At 30.5% G+C, this 21,318-nt stretch overlaps 1 protein-coding gene across 2 annotated transcripts; it reads right to left on the bottom strand.

Moving 5' to 3' along the window:
* Positions 1–3,995: 3,995 nt before the first annotated feature.
* On the bottom strand, positions 3,996–12,858 carry LOC120091637 (squamosa promoter-binding-like protein 1). Of its 2 annotated transcripts, none has more exons than XM_039049739.2 (11): positions 11,529–12,858; positions 10,509–11,438; positions 10,018–10,199; positions 8,428–9,005; positions 7,316–7,390; positions 7,131–7,238; positions 6,897–7,014; positions 6,647–6,788; positions 6,411–6,561; positions 4,847–5,479; positions 3,996–4,590 (listed from the first exon to the last, which is right to left on the bottom strand). In XM_039049739.2, the coding sequence occupies exons 2-11, from the start codon at positions 11,111–11,113 to the stop codon at positions 4,138–4,140; spliced, it is 3,045 nt and encodes a 1,014-aa protein (XP_038905667.2). In that variant the 5' UTR covers positions 11,114–11,438; positions 11,529–12,858; the 3' UTR covers positions 3,996–4,137. The 2 variants fall into 2 exon arrangements, with proteins under 2 accessions (XP_038905667.2, XP_038905666.2); XM_039049738.2 differs by having other exon boundaries at positions 10,509–11,443; positions 11,529–11,848.
* Positions 12,859–21,318: the final 8,460 nt, after the last annotated feature.

Below are 21,318 nucleotides of genomic sequence, written 5' to 3'. Positions count from 1 at the left end.
GATTCGAAGATTTTTTGCATGGGATCTGACACAGGCAAAAGTTAGTACAAAATTAATATAAATATTTGTTTTAACTAATAAATAACAATCTATTAAAATATTTACTTTATTTATTTTTACAATAAATTTTTAGTAAATAAATGCAATTACTTATTTACTTTAATTATTAATTGATTAGCTTATAATACCTTAAATATATTTAATTAGTAAACTATTTGGTTAGTACAAAAGTTTATTTTTCAATAATAGTAATAGATTATATTTATTGAGATTAATTTTAATTTAATTTTTTATTATAAATAAATGGTCATTGTTGATTATTTATAATTGGTTAATTATTTATTGTGATTAATTTTTATTACTTCGTTCATTATTAACTCATCATATTTATAAAAAGAAAATTAGTATTCTTTATTATTATATCATATATTTTTTTCACTTTGTATATAATATATTGTTTACTAAAATATTTTTTTCACTTTTTATATAATATATTGTTTACTAAAATATTTTTTTCTTTTATTATTTAATTAAAATTAAAATTACTAAGGTTGAACTTAACTAATTAAAAATGAATAACTAATAGATTATAATTAATATGACATTTATTAGAGGGTTGTTTCTAGATATAAAAAAATGAACCAAAATATTTACAAAATATAGCAAAATTTTAGAACTATCAATGATAGACGCTGATAGACATCGATAGACTCCATCAGTGTCTATCAATGTCTATCATTGATAATTCTAAAATTTTGTTATATCTTGCAAATATTTTCAATAGTTTTACCATTTGAAATAATTTCTTTTTATTAAATATATTAATTGGTTAATTTTAATGATAAATTACTCAATTTTCAAGTATTTATGATTAAAATTATTATTGTTCTTAATTCATTCATTTTTATCAATATATTGAATGAAATTTATTGTTTAATTAATTAATCTATTAAATTTATATAAGATTTTCATACTTAATTTTATAAAAAAAAATACAAGCATAATTTTTTTCATAAATTTATTATAGTATTTTCATGTACAACCAAACACAGTTATCTTCAATTTCTAGACATTTTTTATTCTAACATTCATATTATTTCACGTGTGCAATATGTTCTCTTTCACTCAAACATTTATGCATTTAATTCATATAATAGTTACTCTTCTCGTGAACTTTTGTCATCTTGCAAGAATAATTGTTTCATTTTAGCTGCATAGCATAACTCAACTGGTATTCGAGATGTATTAGCAATTATGAGGGCCACGTTTGAATTCCTCCACCTCCTATTGTACTTAAAAAAAAAAAAAGGATTTCTATGGATATAACCTTTATTATAGGCCTATATTACAATATTATCTTCAACACTTGATTTATTTCATAAATAGCCCGATAAAATACAATTTTTCACAAATATTGGTGCATATACCATTAAAGCCTCAGACCTAGGTTTTTTATTCTCTCTCCCCCATGCATGGCTTTAGGGCTTCATGGTCACTGATGTTCTTTTAAAAAAAACGTTGGAATCTCATTCTTTCTCCTTCCCTCTTCCCTTTCTTCCTCCTACTCTTTTTCTCCTTCCTGGCAGTGTGAGTTGCAAGCAGCTGACGATGGAGACGGACGATGTGGGGCGAATCGATGGCACGGGGTGAGCAGATCCAATGCGGGCGCGGGGTGAGAAGATCTGGTCGACGGGACGGGTTTTGGACATGATGAAGATGAAGATGGGAAAAAGAAGATATGAAGATGGGGATGGTTCTTGGACACAAAAACCAAGGAATAAATGTGCATATATATGTTGTGATATATATAATTGTTTATTTTATATAAACGATTATGTTTTTTGTATTTAGATTTCTTGTTTTATGATATATACGTTTATATATGTTATGTGTTGAACACTAAGTCCATTTGTGATTTATATACTGTCGTAGATATTTTTGTTTATTTTTTTGACTACTTTGAACTATGATATATATTGTGATATAAATAAATTTTATGATATATACTATGATTTATATTGTACTGTCAAATGGATACGGTTATATCGAAACTTTTGAATGGTACAACAATCTACTTGAGTACATTGATATTTCATATATTGGTTAGAATATTTGCAAGCATCTAATACAATGTTCTAAGGTATATTTAAAATAACCATGAATACGCCAAAAAACCAACAAGTTGTCGTAAAACCAGTTGTATTTTAGTACATATCAAATATATTTACTAGTATAATTCATATATTTTTCATAACATTTTCAAATAAACAACGAAATATGTTACATAATATAAAAAAATCAACATTAGAAACAAAATGAAAAATAAAATCATATTAAATGTCATTTTCTTTCTTCAATTGAAAAGAGAAAAATGCATATTAAATGTATTTTCTCTCTCCATAATAAATATATTTCTCTCTCCATCATTAAGAAAATTTCAAAAATAGAAAAAAAAAAATATACAAGAATGAGTATATAAAAATTTGAAGATCTTTTCTTTACTATGTCTTAACGGGATGACTTAGGGGTATACATGGGTTGCGTTGGATTGAGGGTATTTTTTGGACCAACTCGAAAATTCGGGTTGGTTTGATTGGTTACCCAAATGACCCAAATAAAGTTTTCAACCCAACCCAACCCTTAAAATTCAGGTCGGGTTGGGTTGGGTTGTCGGGTTATAACTTTTTTTTTTATTTTTAATGAAAAATATGTAAATTTATATACAACACATGACTAATAACTAATATCTCATAAAATTAAGATGCTAAATACCAAATATCTATGATATTTATTGTAAACTTTAAACAAAGACAAATATCATAATAATTTTAAAAGAAAAATATTAAAAATTCAAAAATTAATCAATACATCAATATCAAACTTTAAACAAAGAGAAATATATATATATATAAATTCGGGTTGGATTGGGTCAACCCAAATCTTTTTTTAGCCAACCCACAACCCAACCCAACCCAATAAAAACAGAAAAATTCAACTCAACCTAACCCAAGAACAAAACTAACCCAATCTAATCCTTACATTTTGGGTTGGATAGTCCGGGGTTATTTGAACATCCCTAAGATGACTATGTTCAAGTTATCTATAAATACTTCTCTTTCTTTTCTTTTCTTTTTTTTTTTTTTTTTTTTTTTGTCTATTAATTAGTTCCTTTATATACATTTTTTTAGAAAATTTAAAAAAAAAATAAAGTAAAACATGAGATAACACCTAGTATAGAATGTTATTAAGTAGTTTATTTATATACCTATTTCTAGAGTATAATGGCCAATAATTACATTAGAAATTACATCATCTCAAACTAACTCAAGTTTGTTTGAATTTTTTTTTTTTTTCCATACAAGGGATAGAAGATTAAACTTCCGACCTTTAGAGAAGAAAGTCATGTTAATTACTATTGAACTAGATTCATTTGGACCAAAATTTACTGTATTTTATTGATATCTTTAGTGAAACATTTGCTGTTAACATTATTAACTAAATGACAACATGGCCTATCTATCAAATCACCAGATATAGCAGACAATAAGATAGAAAAATGTTTAATACTTCAATATGAAACAGATGAAAATAAGAAAACCAAATATACTTGAATGAGTCTTCTTCTAACATTTGTATAGAACAACTTTGGAAAGAAAATATCACAAAAGTTCCTTTGAACATATCAGCCAAATCTTTGACTCCTATATATATATTTGGCAGGGAAGATGAGAATCTATCCCCTTAAATAAATTTCCGTTCTCTGCTGGAAACAGGACATGACATTAAAGCATATACTCATAAAAACAAGCTAGAAAATGAGACTTGTTACATGAAACTAGAAAGTAAAAATAAAAGAATACGGAACTCTTTTGGACGCTCCTCAGTTCCCGTCGACCACCCAGCAATTGTTGTCCGGTGAACACACTCTATACCTGCAGTTTCTGGGAACTAAAATTTGCAGAGCAGTCACACACGCACGCACACAAAGTCAGATGGCCGAGTATAGCGAATTTCGATAACACGTGAATAGAGTATATCAATCTGGAACTCATTACAAGTTCTACTGAATTTCAACTTCATAACTCCATACAAATACATTACCTATAATTTAGTCAGGTAGATAATTTATAGATGGGTCTAACTAGTACCGTAATCTAGTAGTTCCCATCGGAAGGGCCGGAAGACATAAAGAACCTCAGGCGAGCTTTTAAATAGGAGTGCCACGCAGACACAAACAGCAGCAATGGCCACCATTGAAAGCATTGCAGGCCTGTAGACCAGTGACGCGCTAGACGATGTTCCACAACCCAGCGGTTTCCTGACACAAAGCCTGCAATGCTGATGACTAGGTTTTAGTTCCGTCCTGCCAATCTCAAACCCGGAGGTGGTCAAATCAGTGTTTTGCTTTTGATTCCAGCTACCATCTGAGAGAGAACTAGGAATATCCAGCACTACATGCCCAGCTGCAGATCTCTTGTTGATTTTCCTCTGGACAAGGCGAATATACGAGTAATGGCCACGTAAGCGGGCATAATCCTCTGGCGTTGAGCCCGTGCTGTCTCGAGCACTCTTCCAAGCCTCAACTCCCACCTAAAACAACCCAGACAATTCTTCAGTCTCAATGTCCTAAAGCTAAAGCTTTTTGGGACCAAAATGAACACATTTTGTGACCTACTTCAAGTACTTAGTTGCAACTTGCAAGTCTCATTCCTAATAGTATCAACGAAAATGAACAGTAAGGGGAAATAATTTTCAAATAATCGATAATGTTCCGGGCGACCATAATGTGACTGATGCATGAAAATATGAAACCATATATCAGAAAGCATACTGTGAAAATCCTTACCATTCCCGGGTCATTGGTTAATGCATCAAGAACATCTTCGGAATCATCTTTACCAGCTGCAATGTGAAGAGGTGTCAAACCAGCCGGGCCTACAACATTAGGTCTAAACAGGAAGCTATCGGTCCCTCCATCAGCGGATGCACTCTCTTCAGAACTTGATGCATCCTTCACTTTTGAAGGATATCTCAAAAGGAGCTCTACCAGTGATCTACTGTTTTTTCTCACGGCTCGGTGAAGTAAACCCATCTCCATCAATGCTAGATTCAAGGATGGATGACCTCCAGTATCCACGGTCCCATCTCGAAGAACGTCTAACAGCTTTTTAACCACAGCACACCAATCATGGTCCATGGAGAACTCCATGAGCCACTTGAACCGTGGCAGTGAAAAGAGACTTTCATTAGGATCCAAGTGACCTAATCTAGACTTCAATTGATTTCTATGAAACAGCCAACCAATTTCATGAATAAATTCCATCGCGTTACTCCTTCCTTCCAGCTCTGCAGTTTCCCCGGAATTTGAACATGTTTCAGTTAATTCCAATGCACTCTGAAGTGTGCAGATCTCAGAACAAACATCCTCCTCTGCAACTATAAAAGGAAAGGAACTGCTGCTAAAACCATCATCTTCAACCTGGATATTTCAAATCAAATCATAAATGGAAATTTCAACTTTGAAAATTTTTAATAGATAGAGAATCTGCCTTGTGTTCAGCAGCACACGACTTACGTAGATAATTAGCAAAAGAACAAATCCTTAGAGTGCCATGGCATAAATCTAAATATATGAAGTTTGAAGGAGCAGCCTATATGTTCTTCAAGGAAAATTTGATGAAATACAAAACATAAATTAGCTTACAAATACTGGAAGGGAGACTACTAAGGCTACAAAGTCTCAGCCAAAATTTATGGTAACACATTCTGTTATATAAGAGTACGCAATAAGTAGTGTCTGTGTAAACTAAGGGAGAGAATGTTGTTCTGTAATTAGAGTTCAGGCCAGAGAGTTTCACTAGGATTAGAAGAGTCGGCCTCTCGATAAAGTGAAGAATACAAGGCCAGTCAGATGCTTGAACGTGCTAAATGAAACCTCTGGCTCAAAAGGAAATAGCCTAAACAGTTTAGAAAATAAAAGACCACCTCACGTTTGGTTTGGAAAATAATTGAACAAAGAATCTGACACAGACAAAGACAAAAACATTCTTGATCCTCCAGGTGATTTAGAGAGACAACTTCCCCGCACCCCACCCCACCCCACCCACCTACCCCAAAACAGAGAAAAAATGAGACTGTCTCTTTTTGTGCTCATTAAAAAATCTCTTTTTAACTATCTTAGCAAGGATTGAGACCTTACCTTTCTTTTATATGTTTCATTCTATCAATATATCCTTTCTTACAAAATAAACTTGAAGAACATTGTGGGAATATGAATAAAAACATTGATCCAAAGCCATCAAACTCAGTAAATTGAAGCCATCACCTAAAAAATCCAATCCTCTCCCCCTCCTAAAGAAAGGGTTGATTTGTTGGTTAGTTTGAATGTATGTAAGTATTAAACACTGCACCTCAATGAATCCCCTTCCATAGACGACAGGAATAGAGCAGGAAAAGGTAACACATTGGCTGTCATCTTGCGCCTTCAAGTTATCACCACTTTCTGTTGACTCATCAGAAGCTTCCTGAGTTAGATATTTCCCTTCAATTGCACAGAGTAACCTGGAAATTGGGTTTAGTATTCGCAAATATGAATATAATAGAAGTAAAAGGTTAAAGAAGAAAATCGACAAAAAGATGATGTTACCTAGTTGTAGGTTGGGTCAAGTTTATTCCTTTAACTGAAAACATAGCCTTCTTAGACGTAGAAATGGCAACTGGGTTTACACTTGTGATTCTACAGTAATTCTTGTTTCTAAGAGGCAAGGAGGTGTCAACTACAACCTGACCTGCAACGCATACAAGATGATCATTACCTCAATGTTGCATTGAAAAAAAAAAGGTAATAATGAGTATTATACAAGACTGAAAATCGTTTTAAATAGAGACAATCAGACCATGATAAACAAAAGCTATTTGGTGCTGAACCCGCACATAAACCCATCCAGTTCTCCAGAAAGCATCATTGGAAACATCAAGAAGCCTATTAAAACTGGTACTGAGGTCATGGCAAAGCTGAAGTATAGAGGGGGAAAAAAAAAACCATTAAGAAAAGGGTCTCTATGATAGCTCTTGGGAAGGCATCCCATAATTGATAGATCAGATGAGAACATAAGGATATAAAAACTTACATTGTCCCAAGCAGCTTCAGTCTGCCGTAGGTATATTGTTAGAACAACACAACCAGGCCTGATATAGCTCTCTATTTCCGTGGGACTATGTGATAACCAATCGAGAACCTAATAGAAAAGTTCACAGCGATTAAAGATGGAGATCTCGAACTGTTTCAAATGCTTGGTTGCAATGTTTCACATACCTGAGTTCGCAAAACATGAGGAAAATCATTTGGTGCTTTCCCAAACAATTTCAAAATGATGCGATCTGTGCGGCTCTGGAAGAATGAAAAAAGATGTGTTAGTGCACTGTACATGCAAGAAATGAATCCTGCAGTTCAATAAAGATGATTGAAGAGATCATATCACTTAGACTGAGTTAAAAAATAAAGTCAAGCATCCTCATAATAGAGAGAAGTCAAAGAAAGATCAGTATAAGTGGTAAAGGATTATAGATCATCTAAGATGGAGTGCTAAACTAAACACCAAGATTTAGCTATAAATACGGATTCATGATGATGAAACAGAAATACAGAGAACAAAAGAAAGAAGAGCTTCAAAAAGATTGAATGGAAAGGTCAACTTCTCATGCAGCCTCTCGTGCACTTGTAGAATGGATTAATGTACAAACTCCAGGGCCTAAGATCTGGCTTGACTAAAAAACATGATGTATTGTGCTAAAAAAGAAAAACTGGAATAACAATTATGGCCTTGTAAAGTCCGGTGAGATTAGTCAAAGTGCGCGTAAACTGGCCTGGACACTCACAGACATCAAAAAACATTATGGCCTTGAGAATAAAAATGGGAAGACAGTTTGCTTTTAGTATGTAATTGTGAGTATTCAGGCTAGCTTGTGTATACCTCGACTTACAAGACAATTGTCTCATCCTAATGGGAAGAGATATTATACGGCAAGAAACAAGAGTTTTCATCTCACTTCTGAAAGGCAAGCAGAAGAAGTTGTTGGAATTTCAATGGTTTTTTTAAAGAAAAAAAGAAAAAAAGAAAAAAAAATTAATAAAACCATAATGCTCCAACCGCAGTTTATTGTAGTTCCACATAACTTGACTGCATAGCAAACAAGCATATTTTTCCACATCAGCATCAGTAAGTTGCCGGAAAAGATACAATATTTCTCAGTACAGACAGATCAAAGGAGGAATCCTCCTTCAAGAAAAGCTTTGACAGCTTATTTATGTCCATTATTCACAATATGTAGAGAATTTCTGCAATCTACCAATTTGAAGGAACTAAAAATGTTGACACACGAAGAGAGGGTAACAAGAAATGGCCTAAAATTTTTGGAAAGCATTACCTGGGCTTCTCCAGCAGAGCTAGAAGGTGACTGGGCAGATGCTGAATCTGAATTTCCACTGGTTTGAGGGGGACTTGACTGATGAGAGTCCTGTTGCACCCAAGAAGGGCATTCAAGAGAACTTGTTCCCATGTGCACTGGGAGTGTTTGTCTCTCAATATCTTCCATGCCATCATCTGAGTCAACATAAGCATCATTCAGATCGAAGTTCATCATCTTGCACTGTCCAGCTGTACTGTCCCTGATTTCTGAATAAGCAGGAGGGCTGTTCGAAGTGCTTGGTTTAACAGAAGATATAGCTGGTGTATCACCACCCCTACTAATGGCTTGTACTGGTGTCTCAGATATAGGTATCGTGTCATGTTGTTTAGAAGATCTCAAAGGCACCTGAGGACCATTTGAGAGAAAAGTAGAAACTAGATCTGATTTACCAATTAATGCCCCGTTGTTCAGCAAATTCTGGGGTTCATGCAGAATCCCAGATAGGTTTTTTCCCCCATGCTCACTAGATTGGCAGGCAAGACTTCGTATAAGATGAGAAAGAAGATCCTGATCTGTGGTCTGATTTGATGCATTGGCTACACCAAATAACACAAGATCAATCACAGAATAATATGCTAAGGACAACAAGAGCTCAACACAGAAAAACCATGTACATATATTTCTGAATCTGACGTGCATGATTTGTATACTAATGAACATGGAATAACTGAGATTAAAAAAAAATCAGAATCAGATATCTATACAGGAAAAAGGGCTCAAAAAATTCTCAAAATCATAGTTATGAAAGGGGAAAATTTGAAGTTGAACCATATAGTATTCGTGCAGAAAAGGTGGGAAATTGATTATCAAACAAACTGAAGTCATTGGAGCACTAACCTCATATTCCAAAATACACACACACACACACACTCCATAGATGATGGCATTACTAAGAAATAAGAATAAATTTAAGAATTGAAACAAAATTATATAAGTGTAACAAATATGTCGATCCTTATACATGTTTTTTACGAAGGCCGTGAAAATGAAAATGTGGTTATTGATAGTAGAAAAGAAATTTTTACTTGTTATATTGCCTTCGTACACAGATAAATAATGGATATGACTTTATCTCATTAGAAAACAAATCTCAAGGATGGAGCAATATCTAATGATGATCATCTGAATTTTTTAAGTCGGGTCATAAGATCATAATGCCAAGTGAACTGGGAAGAAGCAATTTAAAGTACCAGTTTGAATATGAGAAAAGATGTGAAATGAAATTTTGGAACTTGGTTGCTTCTCTTTCTACAGATTTAATTAGCTCGCTTCGCTTTGCAACAAAGTTCAGATATTATTCTTCTTTTGTTTATTTGGTTCATCAAATATAATCTAAGACGGCAAAGACTGTGGTTGCAAAAATTTCTATATTCCAATTATTTATTGGCTGGCTAAAGGATTTAAACAAAGGGTGGAAACTCATTTGGGTGGCCAGTAGGGAGGGTAAGCAGAAGAGTCGCATACCGAAGGCGAGAAGAAAATCAAGAATGACATTAACTACAACAGATTAATCCTCAAATGGTTCTAGGGTGACAAAAAGTTACTTACAGTGTAAGTTTGCAAGTATTCGCAATAGAGTTAACAGTAAATAGCTACTAGTCTGCTCATCAGGTGGGGAGTTTCCATTAACAACATTATCTGGATTAATTTTTCTTCTACGCTTATTATGGCCAGCCAAACGCCTGCGACAACTTCGTTTCCCTTCATCAAACTCTTGAAGAACATGGAACCTGCCAACAGATTCCACAGAGTAATATTACAGCAGAAATTTTGCTACAGCAGTTGTATGTCATTAGGAACCAGCAATGCCAGAAACTTCAAAGAGTCAAGGCTAAGAAACTGCAAGCATAGGGAATAACTATGGAGCCAAAGTCTCCGATAAAGTTACAAGTAATGATACAAAGTAGACAATTTCAGTAATCAATTTGGAAGGTTTTGCTCTGAAAAAACAGTAGCATTTCTCAACCATGGCATAACTGAGTATATAGATAGAATGAATTTATGATATAACTTCTGAAACTAACTAAAAGAAAGATCACCTGCTACATTGTTGACAGAATCGCTGCATAACATTTGCAACAAGTGCATTACTCGCCTTAGAATGCATTTCACAGACTTTATGTCGTCTGTGATAATCTTTTGCATTACTCAGATCTGCTCCGCAGTCCTCGACCTGGCAAACTGCACGATTTGAATTTCCCCCAGCCAATTTAGTCTTCTTCCCACTTGTTCCTTCCCAACTCCCTGCTTCTCTCTCAACAATCTGGGAACCATTTCCACCAACCTTCAAACTCAAAGTACGCGCTTCATCATTAAGATTCTCATCTTCTATTACAGTAACCCTCCTTCTCTTCTCCACTTCCCTTTTCCCTTTCTCAATCCCCATATTAGCTTCATCAGAGCACGACGAGGAACTATTCGACGAACCCCCATTCGTTAGGGGAATCCCAGAGACGATTGGAAAAAGCTGCCTGCCCAAATGATCAGATTCCACCGTATTTAAAGGCCTGGCAATAAAGAGATCTCCATCCCATTTCCAATCATTCAAATCCCATTCCAGATTCCGCTTCCCAACAGCAGCCCTCAAGTCCATAGTACCCATACCGTATAATTGACAAGCTTCACCTCCATATCCAGCCTCCATTTCTCAAAAAGTAGAGGAGACTGAGAAGATCCAATTATTCAACTCAACTCCCTCTGAAGACGAAAACAATTAAGCACAAAACGGTAACCAAATCCCAGCAACAGATCAAAGCTGAAAAACCCCTCAACCAAAACAAGTAAATTCCTAACGAGTTCTAATCAGCTTCACTCCAACCCCAGAAGTCCAGAAACAAGAAACCGACGCATCCACAATTCCAATTAAGAGCAACCCACAAACCCATAACAAGAATTCGCACCAAATCATGAAAAACGAAGGAGTTCAAGAGCTTGAAGGGCCCAAAACACAGGAACCCAGCTAGGAAACACTGAACTTTTTGACACCCAAAAGGCAAGAAATCAGAAAGAAAGCACAATTAAGGGGAAATTCAGAAAGAAGAGAAGAAATTGAAGGGTACCGAGTAGAGTCAACAGAGATCAACGGCCGGTAATCCGTCGGAGAGATGGGGAAAGTGAGGAAGATGAGGAGAGGCGATGACGATGACGAAATGAATGAATGTAAAAGCGTGTGGGCTTTGATTCGTATTGGGTGTTGGGAGTGGAAGTAGTGATGGTAAAGGTTTGGTAATTGTAAAGGAACACCCATAGAGATTGGCAAAACAACAATAGAGAGAGAACAATATTGAAAAAATATAAAGAAAATACACAAAATTTGGTGTGCATTATTTAGCCTCCCTCCACCTTCTTTTTCTTTCTTTTCTTCTTTCAGGGTTAAATTACAAATTCCATCCTTCAAACTCCTCCCTTTTCAATCTTCAGCTAAAGTGATTCTACTCCAACTCACCTAGATTTATGGTTCGAATCTCCCATCCATCTATTAACTTAAATTATATAAGAGTTATACACTAGTTAGACATAAAATTAAAAGTTTAAATATATTAAAACAAAATTAAGTATAGAAACGTGGGCTAACATGAGCATATATTGACTAGCAAAAGTATATACCTTATAACGGTTTAAATTCTCATATTGCATATTGTTGAACTAAAAAAAGTAAAAAAAATTGAAACCAAACCTACACAACATTAACATCATAAGCCTCTTAAGAAACTCATTTCTCAAAATTTAGAGATCTATTAGAAAATCCATTTGTAACATAAAGTTAACACAGATACCTACTAGAGACAAAATCAAAAGTACATAGACTAAATGAACACAAACTTACCAATACAAATATAGTTTAACTAATTAAGGCATTATATTCTTGACCAAAGAAGTAAGGGGTCATTTGGTGGGTCATGAACTTCAATTGGGTGAGAAAATTAGTAGTATAGCTCACACACTGTTTGTGTTCTAATTATAATTCATTCATGTTTCCAGCTATTATGACGCACAATTAGCTACAATATCACTAATTCACATCTATCCATCAAAATGGTCTGCACTTCAAACAAGAAATTATCTTAAAAGTTGTTAGAATCCTAAACAAGCACGTAGTCTCGATAAGGACAAAGTCGTCTTTTTACTATTAATTAGTTTATTTTTCTTCACTTTTGAAAACTAGTGAGAGTACAAAAATGAGTGAAGAGTCCTTCCCATTCAAATATAATTAAATCCTCCATCGATGGATGAAGAGAGAGAGAGAGATGGAGAGTACAATATAGACATACACAACCAAAGCACAGAGGAAGCAAAATGGTGGGACCCAATGTTGCAACACCGCGTGTCCCTCGCTCTCACCATGGCTAAAAAAGATGCTTTTTTTTCCTTCTTTTTTTTTTTAGTTGCGTTGCTTCTAGGGGAGGGGGTGGGGTAGTTATCTCCTACTTCGCGCATCTTTTTTTAATTTTTTAATAAAAAATTATAAATTTTTTAGGGTGGGTTTTTAAAGGCCTACATTTGATGTGATGTGCTGCTGCCCCATGGGAGTTGTCCCCCCTATCCCTTTCTTTATTATTATCTCATTCCTTAATATCAACTTCCTATATTTATCCTATTTTATTACACTGATTTTCTAATAATCAATTTTATTAGGGAAAAATTTTGTATTTTTTTTATTCTTTAAGTTTTGAATTATTATACATTTTAAGTTTGATTTCACTTTAGTTGTTAACTTTCAAAAATGTTAGTGATTTTTTCTTTGAGATTTTGAGTTCCTTTTTCGATTTGGCCCTTAAATAATCATTTTTTTAATGCTAATGTTTGTTAATTAATTTTAAATAATTAAAAAAGTACAATTAATTAAGTTCCATTGTTTTTCATCGTTATTCAAATTAAATTTAAATTTTCACTTCATAATCATTTTAAATTAATGAGAATAATACCTTTTTGGTCCATAGGTTTTGGCTCTAATTTCTATCTGGTCCCTAGGTTTTAGAATATTACACATTTTGTCCTTAAGTTTTGAGTTTTGTCTCAATCTTATCTCTAAATTTCAAAATGTTACAATTTTACTGTTGAGATTTGAATTTTGTTTCAATTTGGTCCACGAATTTCAAGATTTTACATTTTTAACCTCAATTTTCATTGAATACTTACTTTTAATCATTGACATCAATTTCTATTAATTAATTAAAATAATTAGAAGTGAAAATTTAAATTTTGTTTTAAAAGTGATTGAAATAGTTAAACTTAATTAATTCTAATTAATTTAATGGTTTTAATTTTTTAACATAAATTAACTCTAAAAGACGAAAAATAGGTATTTAATGAAAAATTGAAATTAAAAGTGTAAACCTCAAGACATAGGGACCAAATTGAAGTAAAAGTCAAATATCAAGCGTAAAATTGTAGCATTTTGAAGTCTATGGACTAAATTAAAACTAAACTCAAAACTTAAAACTAAATGTGTAACATTTTGAAATTTACAAGCTAAATAGAAACTAGATAAAAAAACATAGAGACCAAAAATGTATTTTTCCCTAAATTAATTAGTAGACATTGGCCCTTAGATTTTGGGTCTAGCTTCAATTTGGTCATTGGGAGATTGATTTCAATTTAGTCCATAAGTTTCAAAATGCTACTCCCGTCATTTGAATTTTGTTTCAATTTGGTTTTAGGATTTCAAGATTTACATGTTTAACCTTAACTTAATTATTCATTAAATACTCACTTTTAATTAGTGGCGTTAACGATCATCAATTAATTTAAAATAATTATGTGGTAAAATTTTAATAGTGATGAAAATTAGTAAAATTTAATTAATTTTGTTTATTTTAGATTAAATGATAGATATTTCTACTACTTATTAAAAATGAGTATTGGATGAAAAATAAAGGTTAAAAGGATCTTTACACCTAAATATCAAATTGAAACAAAACTCAAATCTCAAGAGTAAAATTGTAACGTTTTGAAATCTATGGATTAAATCGAAACCAAATTCAAAACTTGAGAACTAAATGTGTAGCATTTTGAACTCTAAAGATCAAATTGAAATTAGCCTCTTTTTTTTTTTTTTTTTTTTACTAAAAAGATGTTTTTTCCTTTAAAGTAATTATTATTTTAATCGATATATATGTAAGAATACTTCTCCTTCTCCACTCTACTTTGTGTTCAAAATTTTGTGAAAAGTTATAATTCTTTTTCCAGCTAATATTTTTGTCTCTCTCCATCATTATTTGTCTCTATTTTCCTCTCTCTCTACAGTTTTTATAATCTCTATTTCTAGTTTTAATCCCTGAAATGTTTATTCTTTCTCTCTCACTTTTTCTCTCTCTCTAGTCCTTTTTAATTTCTCTATCTTTTTTTCTCTAAGATATTTGTTAGTCTCTCTAATATTTCACCATTACAATTTTTTAATTGTTTCTAAAAATAAAAAAATCTACCAAAATATTTATAAAATATAGTAAAATTTTAAAATTATTAATGATAGATGTTGATAAACATCCTGATAGAAGTCTATCAGTATCTATCTACGCCTATCATTGATAGTTATAAAATTTTACTATATATTGTAAATATTTTCAACAGTTTTACCATTTGAAATAATTTCCCGTTTTTTATCTCACTAACCTTTTTCCCTCTAAATTATGTACTATTTTGCTCATTTCTCTCAAACTTATTTATAAAAATAAAAGTAATAATAATAATTTTTTTTAAAAAAAAATCCTCAAATTTGTGTCCTCCCCTCTTTTCCTCTTTAAAGATTTTCTTCCTAAAATTTATTATATACCTCACAAACTTTTTCTTCAACAATACGTGAATTAAATAAATCAAATCTTTAATCTTGAAATTGATATTATAAATTTTATGTAAATTGGGCATTGTTCCAAAATTTTTGCCTCTTCTTTCTTAAAATAAATAAATAAATAAAATACACAACTATGTCGATAAACATTAACTTCTCTTTAAAAATTTTCTTTAGCTCTCTATTTTTTCTCGTATATTTAATATCCCTCACAATTTTTTTTTCTCATTTGTTTAACACGCTTTAGTTTTTTTTTTTTTTTTTTTTTTCACTCAAAATGGAATGCCCTTTTAATTAGTATTTTAACGACTATAAATTACTTTAGGAAAACAAACCATAATCTTTTTATCGAAAAAAAAAAACCCACAATCATAAATATACTTTTAATGAAATCAAAATCTCTTTGATAAGCGTGGACTCAAATATTAATATAATTAAATACTTCTACAGAAAAATTATAACTCAATCATTCAACCTCAAAAATGCTTTTTCTAAATCACTCACAAATATGCCTTTGATCATTTAAATTCACTTTTTATTGTATACAAATCACTTTCAAGATTTAGAGCCAATTAATTTCTAACAATAAAAAATAAGTTTTTAAAAACTATAAATTTTTATTTTTCAAAAACATGATTTTGGCTTTTAAGAACAAATAATGGAAAATCTAATGCTGTAAATTTGAAAATATGTTGTTAGTTATTTATTTTCTAAAACTGTGTTTTTTTAATCATAATTATTTACTAAGATATTCATCCTTATTCCAATTTTCAAAACCAATGATAAGTTTTTCAAAACCTTTTTCTTTTGAAAACAATACTAAAAAGTAGACCATAAAGAAATAGTATTTATAAATCTGATGTTTTTAGGGGGGAAATCAAATAATTATAAATAGGACCTTAATATTTTGTTAAAAAAAAAACCTTAATATACACTTTGTTAAAATACCATTTTTCTACCCATACTTTTATGTTAATTCAATTTCAGTTCCCGAACTTTCAATTATTTAACTTTAGTCAATATCATTTCAATAAATCTTAAAATTAGCACCACAACTTGTTTGTTGCTGACTTTTGAAAAAAAAAATTATTGTTATCCAAATTAAGTTTTAGTTAATATGGATAAACTCAAATTAAGTGATAGTTTGATTAACCGGTTTAAAAAGAGAGAGAGAAAAAATATCACTTTCAAAGAAAATTATAAATAAATCTAACTTTATGGATCAAATTAAGAAAATATATATATATATATATATATATTTTTTTAAATAGTGTTTTAAGGCTAAAAGCACAAGGCATAAAAACTGTCATATTTTGTAATATTCTTAACATGTCTACTTTCATTTGATATTGGGATATTATGCCTTTTCTTTTATTAAAGTATCATCAAATTTTTGTTTAAAGAAACAAATTGTTAATCCAGTTTTTCTACTTCACATGTGTTCTAACTTTGGTTTGATTGTTCTTATCGTTTTCAAAATTTGAAAAATCTAGCCCAAACAAAATTATTTATTATCAAAAGCTTGAGTTTGAAATAGAGTTTGAAAACAGTTTCTTTTTCAAGTTTAAAACTTATTAACTATATAAAATAATTTTTTTTAATAATATAAAATTGGAAAAATATTAAAATCTATACAAAAACCGACTTCCCACTACTACTAAAAATAGAAACAATAAAACCCTTATTGTATTGATGGGATCTATATGTAAATATAAAGAATTTGATAATCTCATTGTCATTTATAATACTCACAATGTCAATGTGATGTCACAAAAAGTTTTTATATCAAAGAACTCCTTCTAGAAATAGTGAGATTAAAAAATTTTGTCCTTTAGAAGGAAAATATTGAACCCGATCAAGATGAGGCCTTAAAAATTCGGACTCGGTTAATGAAGAGTTATTATTATCTATCTTTATGACTAGATTAGTAGTGTACTTTTGAGAAGTTTTTTGAAGTGATTTTTTTCTTGGAGATGCTCTTTTGTTAGAAAACAAAAAAGAAATTAAAGAATTAAGATGAGATTTCAGTTTGAATGAGAAAAGAAAAAGAAATAAAAGAGTTTGGATGAGATTTCTTTTTTGATGAGAAAAGAAAAACCAAAAAAAAAATTAGGATAAAATTTAAGTTTGAATGAGAAATAGTTTGGATGCATTGTTTCGTTGTCGCATGTGTTACATGGTTACCATTTTTTTTATCCCCATTTCAATCAATATTCACCAGATAAATAAATAAAAATGACAAAATGAATGGTAACATATATGCAAATACTTAGAGAATAGAGAGTATTGAACCAACCTTTGATTGAAAATTTCATGGTTAACGATAAATTCATGGCAATTTATCTTTTCTTTTTTTGGTTAAAAAATGTGTATTTGGCTAGATTTATTGGAAAATATTCATATAACAGATTTTTTAGATGTTAGGAGATTTTGGAGAGATGAATTGAAAATTTGAGGAAATCTTTGCTAGAAAATAGTTTAGTCTTTTTTTAATTTTATTCTCAATACATTTCCCTTCATTTCTCATAATCTTTTATATATATATATATATACTCCCTTTATTGTATTCTTTTGGTGAATGTTTAATTAATTTGTTTTTTTAATTAAATATGTATTTAATTCTTAAATTTAATAAAATGTATACTAATTCAAATTTATAGTTTTATCCAAAATCATGTTAAATATTTACTATTAATGAAAATATTTTATTCAATATTCAAATTTCATCCTTAAAATTTATGTTTTAGAAATTTTTGACCATGTACGTCACACATGTTCTTAACTAGTATATATAAAAAGGTGTTAGGAAGAAATAACTTTTATCTCCCTATTTTACCCGTATATATTTTTAATAAGGTCATATAGTTTGCTATTTCTAAATGGGACACGACTCTTCGAGTTTAGGTGTCCGTTGAGTCTAGTAAGTACAAGTGATATATCTATTGAATCCAAGAGATACAAAAATTGGTATGACTATTTAGGTGGAGGTGGTTCCATATGAAATTGGTACATTCTTTTAATTATGGGGCGAAATGCATGTAAAAAAAAAAAAAACGTATTTATTTATAATTTTGAAAAATGATTTCATGCTATCCAAGTTTAGAGAAAATAATAAAAATGATAGGGAGACAAAATTTTGAAAGTAAATTAGATTTAATAATAAAAAAAACCCAGTATAACATATAAGAATCGAGTTTTTAGAATTCCTTTATAAAATTGTAAGTAAATTTATAAAATAGAGTTCAAAATGTTAACACAAAAAAATTATAAATATATATATATATTTTGGAGATAAAAGATTATTAAAATTTCCAACCATAGAGGAGGGACAAAAGTTTGAAAGAGAATTTTAGAGAGGAAAACAAAGTTAGAAAGGGGAAGACAGATTTTAAAGAGAAACAAATATAAAGAAATAAAGAATAACTTTTTGACAAAAAAGACTAGAAAAGGGAGAAAATTATAGAAAAGTAAGAGAAATAAAACAAATTAGCCACAAATAAAATTAAGTATATGTACTATTTTACTTTCTTTATAATATACAATCTTATTTATGTTCACATAGATTTTGGGTGCATTTGAAAATTGGGGTCTTATAGTTGTAGCACAAATAATTCCGTTTATGAGTTTGTTTTTATTTTGCTCAGCTAATTGTATTGTAGTTTTAGAAAATAAAATGTTGTAGATAAATGGTTTTAAATGATAAACTGCTAAAAATATTTTTAAATATAGTAAAATATCATAGTATATCTGTGATAGATATTAGTCTATTAGTGTCCATCAATATCTATCAGTATCCATCAATGATAAATGATAGTATTATATCAATGTAACGACATTTTGCTATATTTGTAAATATTTTAGTCCATTTTTTATGGGCTAGTTACATAAATGGAATTCAAACCTAAAATAATAGAGTATGTAGTACTAAGTATAAAATAATTGCATATATAGAACAAAAAATGGTAATTAAAAAGCCTATGCCTAGCTACCATTTTGCTCGCTTCTTCCTGATTTTCTCAAATTGAAAGCTATCATTGATAGCCACTGATAGCTGCTATCACTAATAACTGCTATCAGTAGTATCTTTCAATTTGAGAAATATTAATACAATCTTGAAATATTGGCTTTTAATTTGCTTTCAGTTATAAGTGGCTATCATTGATACGATTTCATCAATTGAAATCAACCTAGAAATATGAACAGCTAAGGCCATCAATGATTATCAATGATAGACTTTTATAAGTAGTTATCAACATTAAAATAAAACAAAATTTGAAAGATTGAGCTGTACTAGTGATAGAAAACTATTAGTGGCTATCACCAATAGATTTTCATAAATGGCTATCAACTTTGAAGGATTAACACAATAGCTATCACTAATAATCTTCTATCGTGTCTATCACTAATAGCAGCTATTAGTTGCTATCACTGATAGACTTTCATCAATTAGAATCAATCTTGAAATATTAACACTTAAAGCTAGCAATGATATACTTCTATAACTAGTTATGAACTTTCAAATAAACTCGATATATAGATTTCACTTAACTTCTATCACCGATATCACTAATATCACTCGTATCGTGGTTATTAGTGATAGTTTCTTTCATTGATAACATCTTTGATAAGATGCTATTAATGATCTCACTGATATCATGCTATCAGCAATAACTCTCTATCGTTGATAATATGTTATCAGTGATGGCTTCTATCACGGATAACGTGTTATCATTGTTAGCTTCTATCACCGATAACATGCTATCAGTGATGGCTTCTATCAATGATGATTACTGACCACCTTATTATCCTTTACAAACATTAGTACGGTCCTATTTTCTTTTTGATACCTCACAAAGGCACTTCCGTAAAAACAACGAACAACCAAACCATATCCTTCTTCTTTGTTTGATTCTGTAAACAAATATTATGATACACATTCAATTTATGCCATTCACTTTGGGTCACTTATGCCATTTTTTCAAATTAATTTGTGATAGACATCATACTCTTAAAATCCTATAAAAAGGAGGGGAAAAAAAACTATTGGCCTGTATGATGTCATTCGCATCTCTCATTTTTTGAAACATAAACTTGTTTAATAACTATTATCGTTCTTATTTCAAACTTTTAAGAAATGTCTCTAAAAATGGTGTAGATTTGTGGACTAATAAAATAGTTTCTTTCAAATCCGTTTTCATTTTTCTATTTATGTTTAATGTTTCATTATAATAATCAAACTTGATGATATTGTCTTGTTGATATTAAGTCACTTATGAATTGGTTACTTTCAAGTCTTGGGTACGAAACTCGGCCTCATAATTCTTATGGAAAAAAAAAAGGAAGAAGCAAAAACTAGATAAATGAAAGAAAGTTAAAAAGAAGAAAGAAAAAAAAGGAAGCAATAGGTGGAGAAATGAAAGAAAATAAAAAATAAGGAAGAAGTAAAAACCGGACAAAGGAATCAAATTTTTTTAAAAAAAAAATAAGAAGAAGAAGGAATAAGCAAAAGACTGGAGAAAGAAAAGAAAATTAAAAAATAACAAAAAATGAAAGTGAAGAAGCAAAAACTGGAGAAAGGAAAGAAAAAAAAAAGAATGGGTCAAAAACAGAAGAAAAGAAATAATTTTTTTTTTTAAAAAAAAAAAGAAGAAGAAGAAGAATAAGGTGTGCAACAAGACAAGACAATGAAAGGCAAAATTGGAAATTAGAAAAAATTCAAAAGTTGACCAGTAAACACTTTTATATTTATAAATATTTTAAAGAGGTGATATATTTTCAGATTTTTTCTCCTTACTTTACTATCTATTACAAATATCCTTTTTTATTTTGAAAACCACCCATATTTGTATGTTTTATATCATATATTTGCATTGGAGTATTTTCTTTAGACAATTAAATATTATTTTTAAACTTTAAATTAAAATTTGGACATTTTCATGTGTTCATTACTAGTTTTCCTAAAATTTAAGAGACATTACCAAAAACATAACACATAAATCAATATAAAAATGCCAATAGACCTGTATGTATGTATGCATACACATATATACATTATCGAAAGT

This window comes from Benincasa hispida, chromosome 11 (genome assembly GCF_027475165.1).
Source record: "Benincasa hispida cultivar pf3 chromosome 11, pf3_genome.v1.1, whole genome shotgun sequence".
Taxonomy (NCBI): domain Eukaryota; kingdom Viridiplantae; phylum Streptophyta; class Magnoliopsida; order Cucurbitales; family Cucurbitaceae; genus Benincasa; species Benincasa hispida.
The sequence above is the reverse complement of the archived record's forward strand: the minus strand, read 5'-3'. Positions and strand labels throughout refer to the sequence as shown.